General features: G+C 40.4%; 1 protein-coding gene across 4 annotated transcripts in view; it reads left to right on the forward strand.

Annotated features, from left to right (window-relative positions):
- The window catches only part of atp2b1a (ATPase plasma membrane Ca2+ transporting 1a), a 37,677-nt gene that overhangs the window by 12,900 nt on the left and 4,892 nt on the right, over positions 1–19,885 (forward strand). For all 4 annotated transcript variants that reach the window (XM_072672891.1, XM_072672889.1, XM_072672890.1 and 1 more), the window contains 18 exons: positions 6,505–6,702; positions 6,806–7,063; positions 7,478–7,603; positions 9,671–9,835; positions 12,179–12,217; positions 14,031–14,186; positions 14,343–14,557; positions 14,924–15,166; positions 15,272–15,513; positions 15,707–15,944; positions 16,152–16,331; positions 16,411–16,498; positions 16,608–16,714; positions 16,816–17,007; positions 17,504–17,717; positions 18,145–18,356; positions 18,454–18,561; positions 19,227–19,415. In XM_072672891.1, the coding sequence (XP_072528992.1) occupies positions 6,505–6,702; positions 6,806–7,063; positions 7,478–7,603; positions 9,671–9,835; positions 12,179–12,217; positions 14,031–14,186; positions 14,343–14,557; positions 14,924–15,166; positions 15,272–15,513; positions 15,707–15,944; positions 16,152–16,331; positions 16,411–16,498; positions 16,608–16,714; positions 16,816–17,007; positions 17,504–17,717; positions 18,145–18,356; positions 18,454–18,561; positions 19,227–19,415 (3,170 nt within the window). The remainder of the gene's footprint in view (positions 1–6,504; positions 6,703–6,805; positions 7,064–7,477; positions 7,604–9,670; positions 9,836–12,178; positions 12,218–14,030; positions 14,187–14,342; positions 14,558–14,923; positions 15,167–15,271; positions 15,514–15,706; positions 15,945–16,151; positions 16,332–16,410; positions 16,499–16,607; positions 16,715–16,815; positions 17,008–17,503; positions 17,718–18,144; positions 18,357–18,453; positions 18,562–19,226; positions 19,416–19,885) is intronic.

The following is a 19,885-nucleotide window of genomic DNA, read 5'->3' on the forward strand; positions in this document are numbered from 1 at the left end:
CATCCCTGTTCTCAGTGTGAGGGTAGCAGATGAAGAGTGCAAAGTCAGCGTACAGTGACTAGCCAGCATGCAGCAGTTCCAGCGGTTTATTACCTCTTCGCAGACCTTGTGCTTAATCACTGGCCTGACCTTGGCTGAACTTTAGTGGGAAAGGGATTTTCAGTTTGATCCTAGATTAAAACGGCACCGCGGCCACAGGAGCTCGCTGCAGGCTTTCCGAGGCATAACTCTGCAGCAGATTGATCGATGGTTTTGGGCTGCTCTCAGAACTAGTGTGTTTATTTAATACATCAGGCTGCATTTAAGTTTACTAATGAGAAGAGATTGACACTAAGAGCTTAGGTTTACAGGTTTACAGAGACACTGATGCTAACGTACATCAGTGTCTCTTGCCATAAAGTTAGTTCAGTGTATGTTTATGAAAATGGATGACGTGAACGCCAAGCGGCGTCATCAGGTTCGTCACTCAAGTAACCCAAATCTTTTGGGCTAATTACTGATTACAGTGACTGTACAAAATTCTACTGTTCATAAAAAAATGCTGTACTGGTCTCCGCAGGAGAAAAAGCAACTGTATGTAAATTGCCTGAGTCAGACAGTGCTGCGTGTTCCGTTGTGAACAACACTCCAACCATTCTCAAGTGTTACTGAGAAATGTTATGCGAGTGTTCTGGTGAATGACGGATGTTCTTGCAATCTGGCATTTTACAGCATTGCACAGCCTCACCTTTGAAGCATGTAACTAGTCAGTCTACTAGAGCATTTTGTTATATTGCAAGCCATATGAACATTATACATCTTATAAGATGGCTTCTAGTTCTAATGATTCCTGACATCTGATCACTGTAGTGAGGAGGCACAAGGAGCTCAAGTTGCTCTAGTTTCTGTAAAAGATCATACTCGCAGTGCACTTCTCTAGATAAATAAATAAAGACTCCAGGGACATTACGTTACACACATGAGTCATGACTTAATATTAATTCAATTGATTAGCTGAAATATACCCAGAATCAACCATTGGCTTAATTATTTTTGCATTTTGCAGCTTTGTCCTGTTCAGCTGTAGTTGTATGCAAATGTTTGGGTACCCTTTGCATATATATATATATATATATATATATATATATATATATATATATGCATATATATATATATATATATATGCATATATATATTTTTTGTGATGACAATTGTTTTCATTTCTTTGTTTGATAAACATAAAAATGTGCAGACATTTGGACATCACAAGTCTCAGAACGTAATTACTTTGCTAGGCATTTGTTGACTCTTTAGGGTTGGTTAGGCAGGTCACGAGCTGTCATTAGGAATTTTTATCTGATGCCAACCGCTCCACAACCACGGTGTTCTCTCAGCAGCTGGCTGCAGGTCTGGAAATCAAGTTAATTGATGCCAGCAAAGCATAAGGTTGTGCACGGAAGAGTGGGTGAAAATTTTGAAAACAAAATTTAGAAACAGTCTGTTGTCAGCTGTTTTCAAAGCTGGTGTAGCTAGGTACTGAGCTGGTTGTGTGTCCAATGTTTCACACATGTTACAATTCCACCTTTTTATTATTGTTTTGTTAATTAAAGGTAGAGTAATTGACATTTGCAGAAAATTTTACTTTACAAAAGTAGTTATCTTGTAGATTTGTCATTAATTTGTCATTAGGCAGCAGAGAGCATGCAACTCTCTATATACACATTTGATAAGTCTGCCCATCTGTTCATGAAACCTTCAGTTACATGTTTTAATGCAGCATAACAAACAATTTGCACTGATGCTTGTAAAGACATTCTCATTTGCACAGCATTATTTTAACTTGCAAATAGGAGTGACGCTATCATACTGTACAGCCCCTGTTTTTGTTGTGTGTGTGTGTGTGTGTGTGTGTGTGTGTGTGTGTGTGTGTGTGTGTGTGTGTGTGTGTGTGTGTGTATAAACTTGGTGTGCTGCTGAGTCAGGGCAGCATTGTACTGCATGGGAAAAGTTCTGTGGCAATGAGAAAGCATTCCAGTAGGTTTCGTCATGCTCCACAGTCTGACAAAGAGCTGTGCCACAGAGACGCATTCAGCAGTCTCCACACTACTCTGGGTATCAGGCCTGTGGTGATAAGGCAGATCAGCTCTGCCCCACTGCCTCTGCTCTACAATAGCACCCTACCATGGAGCCATGCTCTCAGCTTAATCAGCTCATTCAGGTTTAGCATAGAAAATTAAGCAGTCATGCAAGATTACAAGAGCTTTTGACTACTGAAAAGATACATCTAATTAGAAATGAAGTAATTTCTCAATTTCAAAGCTTGGTGTTTCTTAATCTTGTTGTTCTTCCAAGTAGTGATTTGTAGACCCTTATACATATCTATCCCCTACAGGTGTACATGCAGGTACACAACTGGCTGTTTGTGCAAAGTATGCCAAAATACAGAGTTGCGTAGAAACCCCGGCGGTCCCTTAGACCGTGAGCACTGACATTTCATTCTTGAAATATGGAACATATGGCATACTGCCCAAAATGAATGCCTCCCCTTTCAATCCATCCAAACCTCTCCGTCCATACCCCATTGCTGGTTTAGTAAAAGAAGGACTGTGACTTCAACAAATTTCTACTCCCTTATTAGTATTTCACTATATAGGAAAGGACTATCAGTACAGATTGTACTGTTCATTGAATAATCTGTGACTGTTGTGCGATTGCTTGTAACTCTAACTGATATGAGCAACCGTCACCAGCTCCAGTTCATTCTGCTGTCTGCTGCTTAGTAACTCCACTCTCAATGCATTTTGGTCCACATTAAGCTTATGTAGTGAGCTACGGTGTTTACTATATATTATAAGTGCATTGTGGGAAATTATAGTACCCTCAAAATCATGTTCAAAATCCACTTCACGATTCGGAAACTCAAAGAAATATGGCTGACATTGTCGATAGTGCCCTCAAATGTAAATAGGGAGCCATTTTGATCACAGCCCCTCCTTCACATTTTCACAGTTGCTGGTTTTTGAAGTTGGATTAAGTTCAAAGTTGAACCTGCCCAGACATAATTGGAATCAAATCTAAATAAAACTTCATAATTAAATATGTACATATGGTCATGTTTAGGTAAATTAATGGCATGGACATTACTATTCCAAGCAGACTTTTTTGAACTAGTGCAAATGTCCTTGCCTATAAAGCAATGCAGCTAAAATGGTACTATTTCAAGGCCCAACACACTTAGAAATAACCACTAACCATTATTGCTGTGTAATGTGTGTTTAAAGTGGTCTGATTTATGTGTTTACTACTGTTTATCATAAAGCAACACCTTGCTTTCAATTGCATGGTTGAATGGGTTGCCTTCAAGCTATTTGCCTTTGTTGCTTTCTGTGGTTGGGTCAGTTGAACAAATTACATGTCTCCTGGAGCTTTTAGGGGTTTTTCTTTCAAAGTAGAAGGAACTAAGGTTAAACATGCCTTTATTTTCAAAAGTGCTTCTGTTTTTTGTGGCCTTTATTGCATTGTTTGTTTGTATATTAGAGATAGCACTTCTGCAGTTCAGTTTGACACTTAAAATGAGTGGCCTAAATAATGGTGGCTGTAATCTGTTTTGCAGGACCAGTTGGTGATTTGAATTAACTGCCTTTATAGTCCTCAGTCACAGAGCTACTTCTGAGCTCAAGTGTTGTCCTTCAAATACAGCTACACCAGCCCAACAGAATCAAAATAGCCCACTGGCACTCCAATGCAAAGGACAGTATGCAAATGTGACTAAGTGGCACGTAACATGACTTGCACTCTCCCCTTCCATTTCTCTGGTGGGCTTTAACACCCCCCCCCCCCCCCCAACCCCCACTCACTGATACTTATTTGTCTAATGCCAATAACACTGGATCTGTTGTGGATAAATGTAACAGGTCTTTGCTGTTAGCATGTTCTTCTCTGCTTTGCTGAGTATTACTGTGTTGTGGGCTAGTAGTGCAGGGTAAAGCCCAGTGCCTTTTGATTGAACCGTGAGGCCTGAGTCATCAGCACCTCCGCTAACTCCTCATGCAAAGAAAGGCTGAGTCCATGTAATCCCTGCCCTAGTCACATACTCTTACAGCTTGCACATTTGCTTGAAATGGACAGGGTTTTTTATTGTTATTGTTAGGCTTGGTAGTAAGCATGAAGGGAAATGCTTTAACATTTGCAGGACTTCTTGTGTTGTCGCATTAATGCAAAACATTGTGGAAAAATCTCTAATTTCTGTTGTTTTAGTTTTTGACTAGGAGTCTTATTTCCATTAAATTCTCATTTTGAAGATGCTACGTTTTTTCATGATGGTGGAAATATATATATTGTATGCAATAGGAATGTCTGACTTAAAAAAAAAAAAATTGCTTGTGGAAATTTAGAATACACAGCAACATATGCAAGAGGATGTAGGGGAAGAGAGAGTGTGAGTAAAAGAAGAGAATATTGCCATGACAATAGGCTGTGCTGACCAGGCTCGAAACCTGTTCGCAATGCAGTGTATGAGTGTAGACCTACATACACAGCCCCAGACAGCTCAACAAGTTCAGGAGCCCTGACGAGAGTGAGTCATTTTTGTCGCAGAGCTGATGGAAAATTTAAATTAAGTAAGATCCCTAAACTAGTGACTTCTGTTGAAATACAACTACATTTGACCACACAGAGTTAGGTAAATGAATAATGGTGAAGGTCTACCTGTGCATCAGCTGTTCAGTGAGAATGTGCTACTAAGAATTTTGAAAAATAAAATTATAGAATTGTAAGGATTTTTTTTAAACTACTACAAATTTAGATCTATAGATTTTATTAAAAAGGGAATACTTGATACTTAGGATAGTCCAATTTCTCTGCGCCGTGGTGCTGTACAATTTGAAGTGAAAAAAACTACGAGCAGCTGCATTAGCTGGGAGTAAGACGCAACACAAGTTCAAATGTTATGGCCAGAGGTTAAGCCATTTAATCAATTGTAAAAAACAAAAACAAAAAAAAAAACATGGTATGGTATGTAGGTCCAGCATAATGAAGTGCTCACGTTTTATTAGCAGAATCACTGTCATTGTAAACCAATAGCTAGCTTCTGCCCCGCTCACCTCTTCATGTTGCCCTCCTAGTGTTGCGTCTCGTGATGCAAGTTAATACAAGATTTATGTTGGCTAATATTCATGTTTGGTGAGTGACTGCAACCAGACAGATTCATTGCATAGCAGCAGTAGTGCTGGGTCCTCATGACGCTCTTTTAATAGTTTAAATAGGCGTAACTTCTTTAGGGAGGCTACACGACACCTGCATGAGCCTTTAATGACAACAGACATGCATGTTTATATTACCTGTATAAACATTTGCAAGGACAAGTGTCAGTTGTCTGGTTTGAAATGACACCAAAATGGTCAAACACTGCTTTTATGACAAGTGAAGCTTGTTGACTGCTTTTATTAATGTCTGCTGTCAAGCACGGCTTATGCAGGTCTTGCAAGTGCCTTCAAATGCTACCTGGTAAAGTCTCATAACATGCCACCTCCACCCTGTTATTTAGTGAAAATGCTCACTAGCTTTTAGACACTGCCTAATAGTGATAGTACAGAAGGAAGATGTAACCAAATTTGTGGATTTGGTCCTTGCTTGGCGTCGAGGAATTTTTGTGTTCAATTTGTACAATGTGTACTAAATATAGTTGCTGCAACCCAGACACACAAATCAAACAATTTGAACAGCAAATGTTACAAAGCCAATTTTATTGCCTAAAACTGCTCCAACTTAAACCTAATTCTAATCTAAAGTTAGGTTAAACTTAATCTAACCATTATCTTTCCATTATCTTAATTCTAAACATAACAATAGTAGAATGTGAAGTTCTTATTGTTTCTTTTTATGTTTCTTTTCTTTTTATGTTTCTTTTCTTTTTATGTTTTAGATTTTATGTCCGTTAATCCCTTTCTGATAAGCTCCACAACTGAGAAAAGCAGAATGCTGTGGTACCGCCGTTTCCTCAATTCTTCTTCGAGGACATGACATGATGTGTATTTAGCAAAAAGGCGCCACCAATAAATGGGAGCTCCTTGTGAATTGTAAAATCTGTAAAATCGCCAACAGTGCAAGTGTCTTACTCTAGCTTGTGGAATATAACTTTGTGTGCTGTCATTGAGAGTGAAAGCCATTGTGAGTAAAGGAGTAGTACTACTTCAATGTGTCCTTAGTAATAGAAACATGAAATGAAATAATAATTGGAATGCTTTGATGCTTCTTTGCCTGGTTTCTTCATATACATGGAAAAACTTTCCTAGATGGTTTTCTAGATCACCAAGAAAGGTTCTGCTAGCCTTGAACCATTTTGTAGTCAAAGAACAATTTTTCAGAAGTATCTAAAACCTTGCACTGAAATTCCTAATAGTGTCTCATATACTCTGCATCAACTAGAACCTCAGCATTGTTCTGCCTTTGAATTTTAAATCATGTTTTTAAAAAGCTTGAAAAACAAATCCTAATTTTCTTTCTTCTTTCATTTTTGCTTTCCAGGTTTAAGTGGACAACCCGCAGACATCGAAAAAAGAACAGTAACATTTGGGCAGAATTTTATACCACCGAAAAAGCCAAAAACATTTCTTCAATTAGTATGGGAAGCATTACAAGATGTAACGTTGATTATTCTAGAAGTAGCAGCCATAGTTTCATTAGGCCTTTCTTTTTATAGACCTCCAGAATCAGATAATACAAGTAAGTTTCCTTTGGATTCAAATTTTGTAAGTCCTTTATTGTTATTCAAAATTACATAGTGGTAGTTTATTGCTAACCGTATGTGCTTTGTCCTTGTGTTTAGATTGCGGGGAGGGAACAGGAGGAGTAGAAGATGAGGGCGAGTCAGAGGCAGGGTGGATAGAGGGAGCCGCTATCCTCCTGTCTGTTATCTGTGTGGTGCTAGTGACGGCATTTAACGACTGGAGTAAGGAGAAGCAGTTCCGTGGCTTACAAAGCCGCATTGAACAAGAACAGAAGTTTACAGTGGTCCGCAGCGGGCAAGTCATTCAGATCCCCGTGGCAGAGATTGTAGTTGGAGATATTGCACAAATCAAATATGGTAAGCTCTCTCAGAACATCTTGGGGGTTTTTGTTAGGGAACACTGGACCCAATCTAATGCAGGGAAATATTTAATAAAGGTGATTTGTTATGAGTCTAATTAAACAGATGTAGGTGGTTTTCGATCACTGGGTTGTTTATTCACTATTCTTATTTATTCCAATACTTCTAATACAGTTAACCCTACCCATGAGAGGTTGGAATATTCCCACTCCGCTTGCTGTGATATGTAGATTTCTTATATTAAATAAATAATTATTAATTATTCTCAGATGTGACCTCCCCTAATTAGCTGTGTATTCATATGGTAATCTTATTTTGTAATAATTATTAAAAACCTGGAAATTAATGAAGCATCTGTATGTAGGGCAAGATATAAACCAATATGGCTCTTGCATACTTTCTTTTTTCTAGGTGACCTCTTACCAGCTGATGGGATTCTCATACAAGGGAATGATCTTAAAATTGATGAGAGCTCTCTCACAGGCGAATCCGATCACGTGAAGAAAACGCTGGAGAAAGATCCTATGCTGTTGTCAGGTATCTACATTGAGTGTCTGCATACGTACCCTGTGGCTAAATGTAACTCAGTAACTGACTTTATCATTAAAAAAAAACTTCTTGTGTATTATGCATGTTCTCTTTTTGGCTTTACTTCTTCACTGCTCAGTCTCATACAGTTGGGACCATAAATATCTAAACAGTCATGCAGCCATTCATCATTTTGCCACCACTACAATAGAATTATAATGAAACAAAATGCAGTTGAAGTGTAGACCATTAGTTTTAATTAATTTGACAATTTTATATATATATATATATATTACAATTATAAAAAGTAAATGGACAATTGACTGATCAGCAGTTTTTTGTTTTTTTTTTTTGTAAAGGCATTATGGCATGGCATATATGGCTGCCAATGGAACTGGGTCACTGGTGTTTTTTATTGACGTGACTGCTGAAGTGAAGGGATGGATTCTGCAGTGTATAGAGCTAGTCTCTCTGCTCAGGTTCAGTCAAATGCTGCAAACTGATAGGCTGGTGTTTTGCTGGAGTTCAGATGGATAATGTCAAAATGTACAACAAAAGCAACCCAAGAAAAGCAACTCAGTTGAGCAACTAACTGTTTTTGTTTACTAACTGAAGACAAACTGAAAAGAAGAAAGTCCCACTAACTTGCAGCAACTGAAAGCAGCAGTAGTAAAGCCCTGGCAAAGCATCTCTGGGAGGAAACAGGGCAAGTGGTGACATCCACGCTTCAGGCGGACTCGCTGTCTGCAATGCATTTGCTTCAGAGTGATATTTGTACAGTTGTACAGTTGTTCATGTATTCAGTCATTTTTAAACCTGTGAAAATGAATGGACTGTGAATGGGATTGAATTAATTTAATTATTTCAGTTAATTTAAAATGAAAGTCTCTCCAATCACATCTTATTATGGAAATTGACACTTTCCAGTTACTTGGACCTGATTGTGTGTTGCCCCTCCCTTATATGCAAGTAGGATGGTTAATGACAATAGCTATATAGCCAGTTTGGTGGCTGGAGGAATTAAAGATGGCTGTTTATTACAGTTGTTCGGCAACCACGTTTCAAGTTGGTGTCTAGTTGCTCGGATACACTTTTTCTTTTTTTTTTTTTTTTTCCTTTCTTTCTCCCCTCCTCCATACATACAGTCATTGTGACTTCTTAAACCCAGCCACATGAAAGTACCCTAATGTTTTTCAGTAGTACTGCTGTACTGATGTCTTCCATTTTATAAAAGGCAGTTGGTCCTCTAATAAATGGTTTCTTAAAGAACTTGACATCTTTACTGTAGTATTTAAGTCTGTACCTTTTCTGCAGATGCACTTGAAATCAAAATGTATCAGCATGGGCCACATGACACTTTCACTTTTCTCCAGTTTGCCATTTGGTATTGATTTTCAGAGCAGCACTCTTCTGCAACTATGCAGCCATACAGAGATCAAAGACCCCAACAGCACTCTCTTTTTAGCTCTGTGACAAAAACTGCTATTTTTTGGTCCAACGAAGCAAATAAAAGTACTTTGAAGAGCCACACAAGACAGAATTGCAGACACCAGCGTCGAGTGAATCAACAACTGCTTCACCATCAAAATGAAGGCCACTGCTCCACAAACGGCTGTATTTTTGTTTTGTTTTTGGGTTTTTTTGGTTCCCCCCCCCCCCCCCCCCCCCCCCCCTCCAATGTGAACCATGGTTGTAACATCGGCTTCTCTTTACAACTCCCCCGAGAGTCCATTTGTGCCTGAGAGGGCCCACAGGATTTATGCAGCAGCAAGCGCTGGGACTGCTGCAGGCCTTTCTCTGGTCCTTCTGTGCAGGGACAGACCAGCAGCTTGAATCTGACACCAACATTGTCAGAGGAGACCAGCAGTAGTCTAAAGCGATGAGCTGTTTCTTTGGCTCCTTAAGACATTACAGTCATCTGAGAGTTCTTGATTGCTGAACACAGACAACCCATATTTAGGTGCCAAATACGCAGAAATCAGAGTACACACACACTGTATGTTTGTGTGTGTGTAGGCTGTTGTGTTTATTGTACTTGAGTGGCATGCCCTCACCTGTGTCTCATCCTGTCTACAGGTACCCATGTCATGGAGGGCTCTGGAAAAATGCTGGTCACTGCTGTTGGAGTCAACTCCCAAACTGGAATTATATTCACCTTACTGGGGGCGGGAGCGGAAGACGATGAAGACGAGGAGAAGGAGGAAAAGAAGAAAGAAAAAGAACGGAAGAAGGAGAAGAAAAGTATGCTGGTTGTGTTGTTTATTTATAAAAGCTGATTTTGCTGCTTGGTCCGATTTTTGTATTCGTTTATTCATTAATGATTTCTTGTTGGGTCAGTCCGATTATTCTGTTATGAAAATAATGCATTGCCCTTTAGCCCTATTCAAACAGGAATAGTTTTACATTTGGAGGTGTGGTGATGTAATTTCACCACAGGACACCTGCTGTGTTGAAGATTGATCTCAGTATAAATGATAGACTGGAGTGGCTCCTCGATTTATGCATCACTGTTCAACCCCCTCAAAAAAAAAGGATCCTTTTTCTTAGTGTAGGAGTCTTAATTCTCACTAGTGTTGCTGGAAGTGTGCTTCCTCTGGCTCCTCTGAGAAGTCCTTTGGAAAATCTTCAAGATTCTAATGTTGTGTCATACAACACTTGAGGTTTTCCACATTTACCACAGACTTGTACAACCCACTTGATTTGAGGCGAATGATGCAGGTTTCACTTACTTTCACTTGAGCACACATGCAGGACTGCACTAAATTTCTATATAAACACTTCTTTACTTCAGGGGATAAAAAATATAATGTTTCAACATAACTTCCCAGTTTGCATGGATTTTAATATGACCTGAGTGTTATTTTTACAGGTGGTTTTGTAGAAGGTAAAAGGCACAGGAATCTTAACTGACTCGGGAGCACGCCGTCCCTAAATATAATTGACATGGTGGATTTGGGCAGAACTGAAATCAATGAGCGAGACCTGTAGTAATTACATCTCCATAAATCAGTAGTTCTATCTATAGTAACAGCCAAGCCAAATTGGACTTCTTTTGCATTGTGTAAACTGCATGAATAAACTACGACACTTGCCTCAAATTATGTTAGTTGTAAAATAATATTAAATAGACTTGCCTTTGTAGTTTCTGGCAATGTATCAAGTAATGCTATCTATAAAGATGAACAGAAGTACATTACTGTTGCAAAATGCAATGGCAGCTGGCCTGATTCAGGTGGTAATATGTGTATGCCTTATAGTATACTTACTACAAAAGCGGACTTTTGTAATTTGGTTGTGTACAGGTGTCATCTAACTAAACAGTGTGTGCTGATTCAGCATGCTTATTCACACTGATGATCTAAAAATGTTAGGACCACACTTGGACCACGTGAATAGCATTTGATTGTCCCGTAACAATAGCTTATGTCAAGGACTGTAACTAAACAGTCAGCTCTTGTAGTCCACGTGGTGTTCTGACATGGGCAAAATTGTTTTTGATATTTCTAAAAAGAGACAAATCAAAAACTAGTGACTGGGCTGGGTGCCCAAGGCTCATTTATGTGTGACTTCAACAAAGCCAATCCCATGTGGCATCTCAATTTTTAAAAAGAAGGTTATGGGAAGAATACATCATAATACGTAACTGCAGACTAGTTGGAGTGCCCATGCTAACACCGCTCTACAGTGGTGCCTACAATGGGCACACAAGTGTCTAGACTGGACCTTGGAAGAAGGATACCTGGACTGCTGAGTCCTGTTTTCTTTTACATCAATTGCATGTGATGGCTAGTACGTGTGCGCTGTTTACCTGTGGGTTGCGCCAGGTCTTCGTCACATCCACAGCAGATCCATCTTGCAAGTCACCGGATCTGATTTGCTAATGTCTTGATGTGAGATACCTAGGGGGCCTTTGGTAGATCTTGGTGATCTGTTGAGGTGGCACATAGATAATGGTCAGTGTATTAGGCATAATGGTCTTAATGTTTTGGCTTATCATTGTTTATTCAGCGTAATTTCACTGTAGTTTCTGTAGTTAGTTTGTTTTGTCAATTCAACCCTACTGGGACCAAATTGACCCAGAATTATTTTTATTTAGCGTTCTATATTCTTGTAAATGTTAATCATGTCTTATTTACACAGAACACATTCGCATTCCTAATTGAGTGTATTGCACGGATGTCTGCTGCGCTCCATTAGCTAACGGCCTTTTAATGAATTTTAGTTCACATGTGGTAGCAGTTCAAATTAATGCCTCTAGATATTTTAATACTTCAGTGCTCACAGAGGTTGGGGCACAAGTTCTGGTTCAGTGAACACGCGCATCATCGGCGTCGAGTGTGTGCGCATGCGAATGCACGCACACGGGCGTGTCTTTGGCTTGGCAACAGTATTGGATTTTCACGTTGCAGTGAGGCCCCAGCACATCTGTTTTTCTATGCACTGTCTCTCGCTTTATTAAATCAAAGCGAACATTTTGCATAATTGAAAATCTGTTCAAATGGCTACAGCAGCATCATCTCCTGCATCATGTTCTCCACTGAAAGTAGTTTCTGAATGTTTCTGATGTCCTCTTTCTCTCCACAGACAAAAAGCAAGATGGCTCTGTGGAGAACCGAAAGAAAGGTAAGTAACCCTATTGACTTAACTGCATAATGAATGGCATTTTGGCTTAGCTGGCAGTCTCTTAGGTGCTGCAGCTTGCATTACCACCATTCCTTTAACCCATTAGTATTATTGGATATTCATTAAAGCTGGCTGTGCACGTGACTGCGAAGTACTGTACGCTTTGGTGAAGCCTCCAGTGTCTACTCCACTGCAGCCTCTGTGCTCCTCTCTGATACTGTTATGCAAAGAAAACTGAGGCAAGGGCAATTGTTGATAACAAAGTCTGTTGTGCATTATGTGTTACTGGGTCTGTGTTTGATGCAGAAACGCAGCTGCATGTGTGCTGTCTGCAGAGCCTCTCTCACCACCATGTTGCCAGGAATGAGGTTTAATCCCTCAGACTAGGATTAAAGCCCTGCGAGCAGAGAACAGACCCGCCACGCCACAGCAGAATATCACAGAACACACATTACACGCACACTGGGCCCTGCATATCTTTTGGATTCAGCCAATGCCTGTACGGTCATGCCATAACCGAATCAGAAAAATGGATGGTGGTTCTGCATTAAGAGGTGTTTTTGCATGGCAGTGCAACTACAGTGATCACACAGTGGGTGTGTTTGATGGGCCAGTGATCAGACTGCAGTAGGGGCTTTGCTTTTCCTAGGTTGCTTGGACAGATGAGCATGTGTTCGTGTTTTGGGATCAACAGACTAGCAACTCTTATGAAACTTTACACTTACAGCCCCTCTTAACTCAAAGTATTCCTAGGCTGTGACTACAGGTGCAGCATATCTGCAGTTATTGTGTGCAGATAAATGGGAAGAATTGTAGTGATTATTACTGACAGTTATCTCTTATTATCTAATGCTTTTTATATATATTGTTGCTGACCTGTATCTCCAAAATGGGGACTTTACAGGAGAAAGCAAAAATGTTTACACTGTGTAATGGGCAGCTACAGGGTTCACACAATGGAGTACAAATGGGAAAAAAATGGGCCAAAAATGGAGAGACATGTTTTTCATTGGACAGCAGCGATATACTACTACTTGCATCAACGACCGTTGACAATAACAGACAATGCTCAGATCTGGTATATAGAATGCCATTCACGCTATAGTACCAGTTGATCCTAAGCCATGTCCTTGTTTGATGCAACTCTTGGCATGAGGCGGCACTGCAGGCAGTGCAAGTGGAATAAAAAATGCAGCAGGTTGTCAAAAGTCCATGCTAGGCTAAAAGCTAAGAGAATCTTTGGAATATGTCAAGCTATCAAAAAACAACAAAAATTAAGATAATGGAGAAAAGGATGGTATCAAATTGCTGTTTGTGCCGGCAGATACTTAAGGTTGTAGAGTCTGGATTTAACACCCCTGTTGAAAATCTTGTTCCCAGTATTGGCCAGAGTAAAGTGAAAAATGTGTTGGCTATAATGCCCAGTAAATGCCATGCATTTGCATTTGTGAAGCTAACATAATTTCTATTTGTAGTTGTTTTTCATAGACAGACACTAGAGAATAATACATTGAATTGTTCTTTAGTTAGAAAAATTTACTGTAGGTAGAGAAATGTATATTTTTTAGACTGCCTAAAGCACATGCAAGATCACAGCCAGTGGACTTGTAGGAGCCCTCTGTGTGTTCGGAGCAAGTGAAATGAAGCCAGTTGTATGAATGGCATATTGCATAGCTGGAACAGGGGTATCCTTGGGAGTTTTGTCATAAGAATTTGTAAGCCTCTCACGTTTATTTGCAAATTGTTCTTTTTCAATATTTTTTACAATGTGTATTTTTATTAATTCTCTTCTCTTGTCTGTTTTTACACATAGCTAAAGCTCAAGATGGAGCTGCAATGGAAATGCAGCCGCTAAACAGTGATGAAGGGGCAGATGCAGAGGAGAAGCGAAAAGCCAACTTGCCAAAGAAGGAAAAATCTGTTCTTCAGGGGAAGCTGACCAAACTAGCCGTCCAAATTGGCAAAGCAGGTCAGAAGAATTTAGTTCTCTTAGTTGCCGAATCCTCTTCTTTCTTACTCCCATCTTAGGGATTTGCTCTGCCCATTTACAATCCTTTTCTGTCTTTTCGTTGTTTTGGTGAATCACTACTATTGTTGAGGGTGTGCTTGTCTTATTTCTGTGCAGGTCTGGTGATGTCTGCCATCACAGTCATAATTCTGGTGGTGCTGTTTATAGCGAACACCTTCTGGGTGCAAGGCATTCCCTGGGAGAAAAGCTGCACACCCATCTACATCCAGTTTTTTGTGAAGTTCTTCATCATTGGTGTAACCGTTTTGGTGGTGGCTGTCCCTGAGGGTCTGCCTCTTGCTGTTACCATCTCGCTGGCTTACTCTGTCAAGGTATGTCCCTTCTCCTCTTTCTAAAAGTAGCTTAAAATACGTAGACAGCTCAATAATCTCATCCCTTTGCCAGGGCCATGTTGGACAACACCTGCTCATTCACTAATCAGATCACTTTAGTCACTCTGGTCTGGCATGACCACTTGCTTGATGTAGCACCCAACCTAGACCTTGCCTTTCATTCTTTCATTTTTCAAAACTATATTAACATAACCTAAGGCCTGTCGTCATCCACTAAATTTTTATTCTTTTAGGATTTCTAAAAGGATTTCTCCTATATCATCTTGTAATCTGTTTATGGCACATTTCCCCAACATCTACTTTCTTAATTCATTGTCTCCTTTTGGGTTGTTTTTATTTGTCTAGAAAATGATGAAAGACAACAATTTGGTGAGGCATTTAGATGCCTGTGAAACCATGGGCAATGCCACTGCCATCTGTTCAGATAAGACAGGAACTCTGACCATGAACAGGATGACTGTGGTGCAAGTTTACATCGCAGACAAGCACTACAAGAGGGTACCTGAGCCGGAGGTCATCCCTGCCGGTATTATGGACCTACTCGTTCTGGGCATTAGTGTTAACTGTGCATACACCACCAAAATCATGGTGAGTATACCTGCATGCATTTTACACAGTACAAGCCTTTAGTGTTTGTATATTCAGTTTCGTCACAGATTTTTTTTCCCCTCGCTTCTCCACTCTGTTCTGTAGTCTCCTGAGAAGGAGGGAGGGCTGCCTCGTCAGGTGGGCAACAAAACAGAATGTGCCTTGCTTGGCTTTGTGTTGGACCTGAAAAAGGACTATCAACCAATCCGCAATGAGATCCCTGAGGAGAAGTTCTACAAGGTTTATACCTTCAATTCTGTCAGGAAATCCATGAGCACCGTACTGAAGAATGCGGATGGAAGCTTCCGCATGTTCAGCAAAGGAGCCTCTGAGATTCTACTCAAAAAGTAGGCATCTGTCAAACTTCTTGTCTCTGTACTATAGAAACTCAAATATTAGTGATTTTTCTGCTGAAACAGTTATCTGCCAACCTGTTTATCAGTTCAGATTCCCCCAGAGAAATTACCTGGTAGTACCTGTCCTGTCTTGCTGTATTGACTGCTGTTTAATAACTATCCTCATTCTTCTCCACTCTTCTAGGTGTTATAAGATACTGACAGCGACTGGTGAAGCCAAAGTATTCCGACCCAGAGACCGGGATGACATGGTGAAGAAGGTTATTGAGCCAATGGCCTCCGAAGGCTTGAGAACAATATGTCTGGCCTACAGGGACTTCCCTGCCACAGACGGTGAACCAGACTGGGAAAATGAGAGTGACATTCTCACTAGCCTCACCTGTGTGTGTGTGGTGGGCATCGAGGATCCAGTGCGGCCAGAAGTACGACCTATAACCATTGGATAATTATTTTATATCTTGACATATGTAAATAGCAAATCTGTGCATGCATTCTTACATTTACGGGTTTTTTATTATTTGTTAATTGATAGAGCTGAGCTTCAGTGTTTATTGGATATGCATGTTACATAACGTTAATGCTGAGGCTTGTAGCTGCTAACAGCGGTCTGACCTAGCTTTCTCGTTCAGGTCCCTGATGCCATTAGAAAGTGCCAGCGTGCTGGGATCACAGTACGCATGGTCACCGGGGACAACATCAATACTGCTCGCGCCATAGCAACCAAATGCGGCATCCTGCAGCCTGGAGATGATTTTCTCTGCCTGGAGGGAAAGGACTTTAATCGGCGGATACGCAACGAGAAGGGAGAGGTGAGAGTAGCGCTGCTGTTTCTGCAGGACTGCACACTCAACTCCTTCAAACATACTGACTGACATGCCCCCCTTACAGATTGAACAAGAGCGGATCGATAAGATATGGCCTAAACTACGGGTCCTAGCAAGATCTTCACCAACAGACAAGCACACATTAGTTAAAGGTATGCTGCCCCCCCCTTACACTTACTATTGCTAAAAGTATTGTCCTGAGCAAATGTGCTAATTGCATTGCATGTGCTTACCCATGCATTATTTTTGTCTACATTGCAGGGATCATCGACAGCACTGTTGTAGAACAGAGACAAGTAGTAGCAGTAACAGGAGACGGTACCAACGATGGCCCTGCCTTAAAAAAGGCAGATGTTGGATTTGCCATGGTAAATAATTTACCTGCATGTTTATTGCATGTTTCACTTATATGTCAAAATGACCTCTGTTGTGTTGCAGATGCAGACTAATGTTCCTTTGTTGTTCTCAGGGCATTGCTGGCACAGATGTGGCTAAGGAGGCCTCTGACATCATTCTCACTGATGACAATTTCAGCAGCATTGTCAAAGCAGTCATGTGGGGACGCAACGTTTATGATAGCATCTCCAAGTTTCTCCAGTTCCAGCTCACCGTCAATGTAGTGGCTGTGATTGTGGCCTTCACCGGAGCCTGCATCACACAGGTATCACGCAGATTTTTTTTGCCGATAAGCTGCACACATGGCAACATAACTGGTTAGTGGTTTATGACAGAAGCAGCTAATTGCTGCCCATCTGGGGTGAACTGATATAAACTCCAGTCAAAGATTACATTGGATTAAGAGTAAAAATGAGTAATTCATTGATTGCTCTGCAAGATCAAGCACAATACATGATGTGACAATGTGTTGTGTAGAAAGTTTTTGTTAATTACATTATTTAATGCAGTTACATTGAACACCAATGTTTCATGTGAGAATTTAAGTAAACTGTTTGTCTGTATCTCTGTTGGCTCACATTGAACACTCTTATCCATCTGTTTTCCATCTTACTGGTCATGTGATGAAATTCTGCTTCTGTGATTCAGTGTAGCTCACCCTGTGTACATATAGAAATGTGCATAAATCTGTTTGGGATGTTGTACTTAAATGTCTTTGTGTTTGGTTATGTGACGTATCATTTATCCCTTTTCCCCCCCAGGACTCGCCTCTGAAAGCAGTACAGATGTTGTGGGTAAATCTGATTATGGATACCTTTGCCTCACTGGCTCTGGCCACCGAACCGCCCACAGAGTCTCTGTTGCTGAGAAAACCATATGGACGTAACAAGCCCCTCATCTCCAGAACCATGATGAAGAACATCCTGGGCCATGGAGTCTACCAGCTTACAATCATCTTCACTCTGTTATTTGCAGGTAAGAGATAACAGTACTTCAGTCAAAAGCCAGAGAAAGCAGTTTGGTGCTGCAGAGCAAAATTACTGGCAGCAAGTAGAAACAACTGTGAGACTGGATACTAGCGAACTGTGGAATGAGATTTTCTGTCTGTGGATGCACGTTTATGTCTTATGTTTATATCTTAAGCAAATATTGTATGTTAATGAGTAAAATCAACACATTGTGTTTAGTGTGCATCCTTATCTCGAGTTTGATAAAAGTACAGAAGTAATTATTTGGATTGTTATTGATTGTCATGTGATACAGGTGTTTACTGTACAGTCCTGTGATTCGCTTTCAGTTAGAGTCATTACTTGCTTGTGTCTATACGGACGGTACAGAACAGACAGAAAAGCAATACTGTAAAAGAGGACAGGATATTCAATGTCCTTTTTCTCCTTCTTAGGTGAGAAGATGTTTGATATAGACAGTGGTCGTAATGCCCCGCTGCATGCTCCCCCCTCTGAACACTACACCATAGTCTTCAACACCTTCGTCATGATGCAGCTCTTCAATGAAATCAACGCCCGTAAGATTCACGGCGAGAGGAATGTCTTTGATGGCATCTTTAATAATATGATCTTCTGTTCCATCGTCTTTGGGACTTTTGTTATCCAGGTGGGTACTAACATAAATCAGAAGGAAAAAACAAAATGAAGAAACCTAGTCTAGTTGTATGTATTTATGTATGTGGTGTATTGTGATCTCTTGCTAGATTGTCATCGTGCAGTTTGGAGGAAAGCCTTTCAGCTGTGTTGGCCTTTCCATTGAACAGTGGTTATGGTGCATATTCTTGGGCTTTGGCTGCCTCCTCTGGGGTCAGGTATGCTTGCAGTTATCTACATATCTATGTAAAAGAGCCTTAAGTCAGTAAGTGAGTTTGACTCAGCTCACTAAAATGAAACACATGAGCTATTATTTGTATTGTGTATATACCACACTACCTTCTGCACATTTTCTGATGTTTAGTAATGAAAGGGTGAAACTGAAAAAAGTGTTTTGTGAGTTCGAACATTAAGACAAGAGAAACTGTTTAGAATGCTTTGGACTTTATTCCCCTGTTCTGTTGACCCCTTGTAATTACACAGTGGTGGAGCACTTCCCCCTTGTGGTCAAACTGTGGACAAATAAACTCAGTGAATAAAATGGGTTTACTTCATATGAATTGAATGTTAAGATTGTACTTGTTCATGTATATTTTCTTGGCATGGGTTATTAGTGGGATTTCTGCCAAATTCTGTGAATGTTATAATATTTATATTATATTTTATTGCTTTATTAAAATAAGTTCTTTCAAGCCACTCCCCAAACCATACAGTACATGTATGGAAACTGGGCTGCAATACATGGCCATTTTTTATTTGCTCTTTCTCTTCCTTTAAAGGAGGTACAATACAGGACAACCAATCAGAGTAAAGCTCATGTGTCTTATGTCAGTTTATTTGGTATCAAGATCAAGAGTTTCCTTATTGCTCTGCATGTGTGCAGGTCATCTCCTCCATCCCTACTAGTCGCCTGAAGTTCCTAAAGACCGCAGGTCATGGAACACAGAAGGAGGAGATCCCCGATGAAGAGCTGGAGGACATGGAGGACCTTGACGAGATTGATCACGCTGAGCGTGAGCTGCGCAGGGGACAGATCCTCTGGTTCCGAGGTCTCAACCGGATACAGACTCAGGTAACCTCATGGGGCCGCTTCCACTCACGTACCTTCTGTTGCAATAAAACCCAGGAACTCTACATTCTAAAGTCCTGTCGGTTTGTCACTTGTACACTTATCTAGTGCTAGAAATGATGGTTGAGTTTAGTCAGTGCCATTTTGTGCACTGATTTGAATCAGTGGTGAATTAGAAATTAGCTATTGTATATCTGTTTAATGGAGTTACTATATGTTTGGCCTATGAAACCGGCTGATCAATGAGGTCAGAGAAACTGTAACTGGGATCACCTATCTTCCATTCAGTGCCTTTTTTTTTCTCTCAGCTACTACCTGTCCCTGTCTTCTCTTTATATGGGTGCCCTTCTTTTTCTATCCTCCCTCCCCACTTCTCTCTTTTTCTTTCTTTCTTTCTCTCGCTCGCTCGCTCGCTCTTTCTCTCTCTCTCTCTCTTTCTTTCTCTCCTGTGTGCTTTCTTTGGGCCCTCCTGT

Source organism: Salminus brasiliensis, chromosome 2 (assembly GCF_030463535.1).
Source record: "Salminus brasiliensis chromosome 2, fSalBra1.hap2, whole genome shotgun sequence".
In the NCBI taxonomy this organism is placed as follows: Eukaryota; Metazoa; Chordata; class Actinopteri; order Characiformes; family Bryconidae; genus Salminus; species Salminus brasiliensis.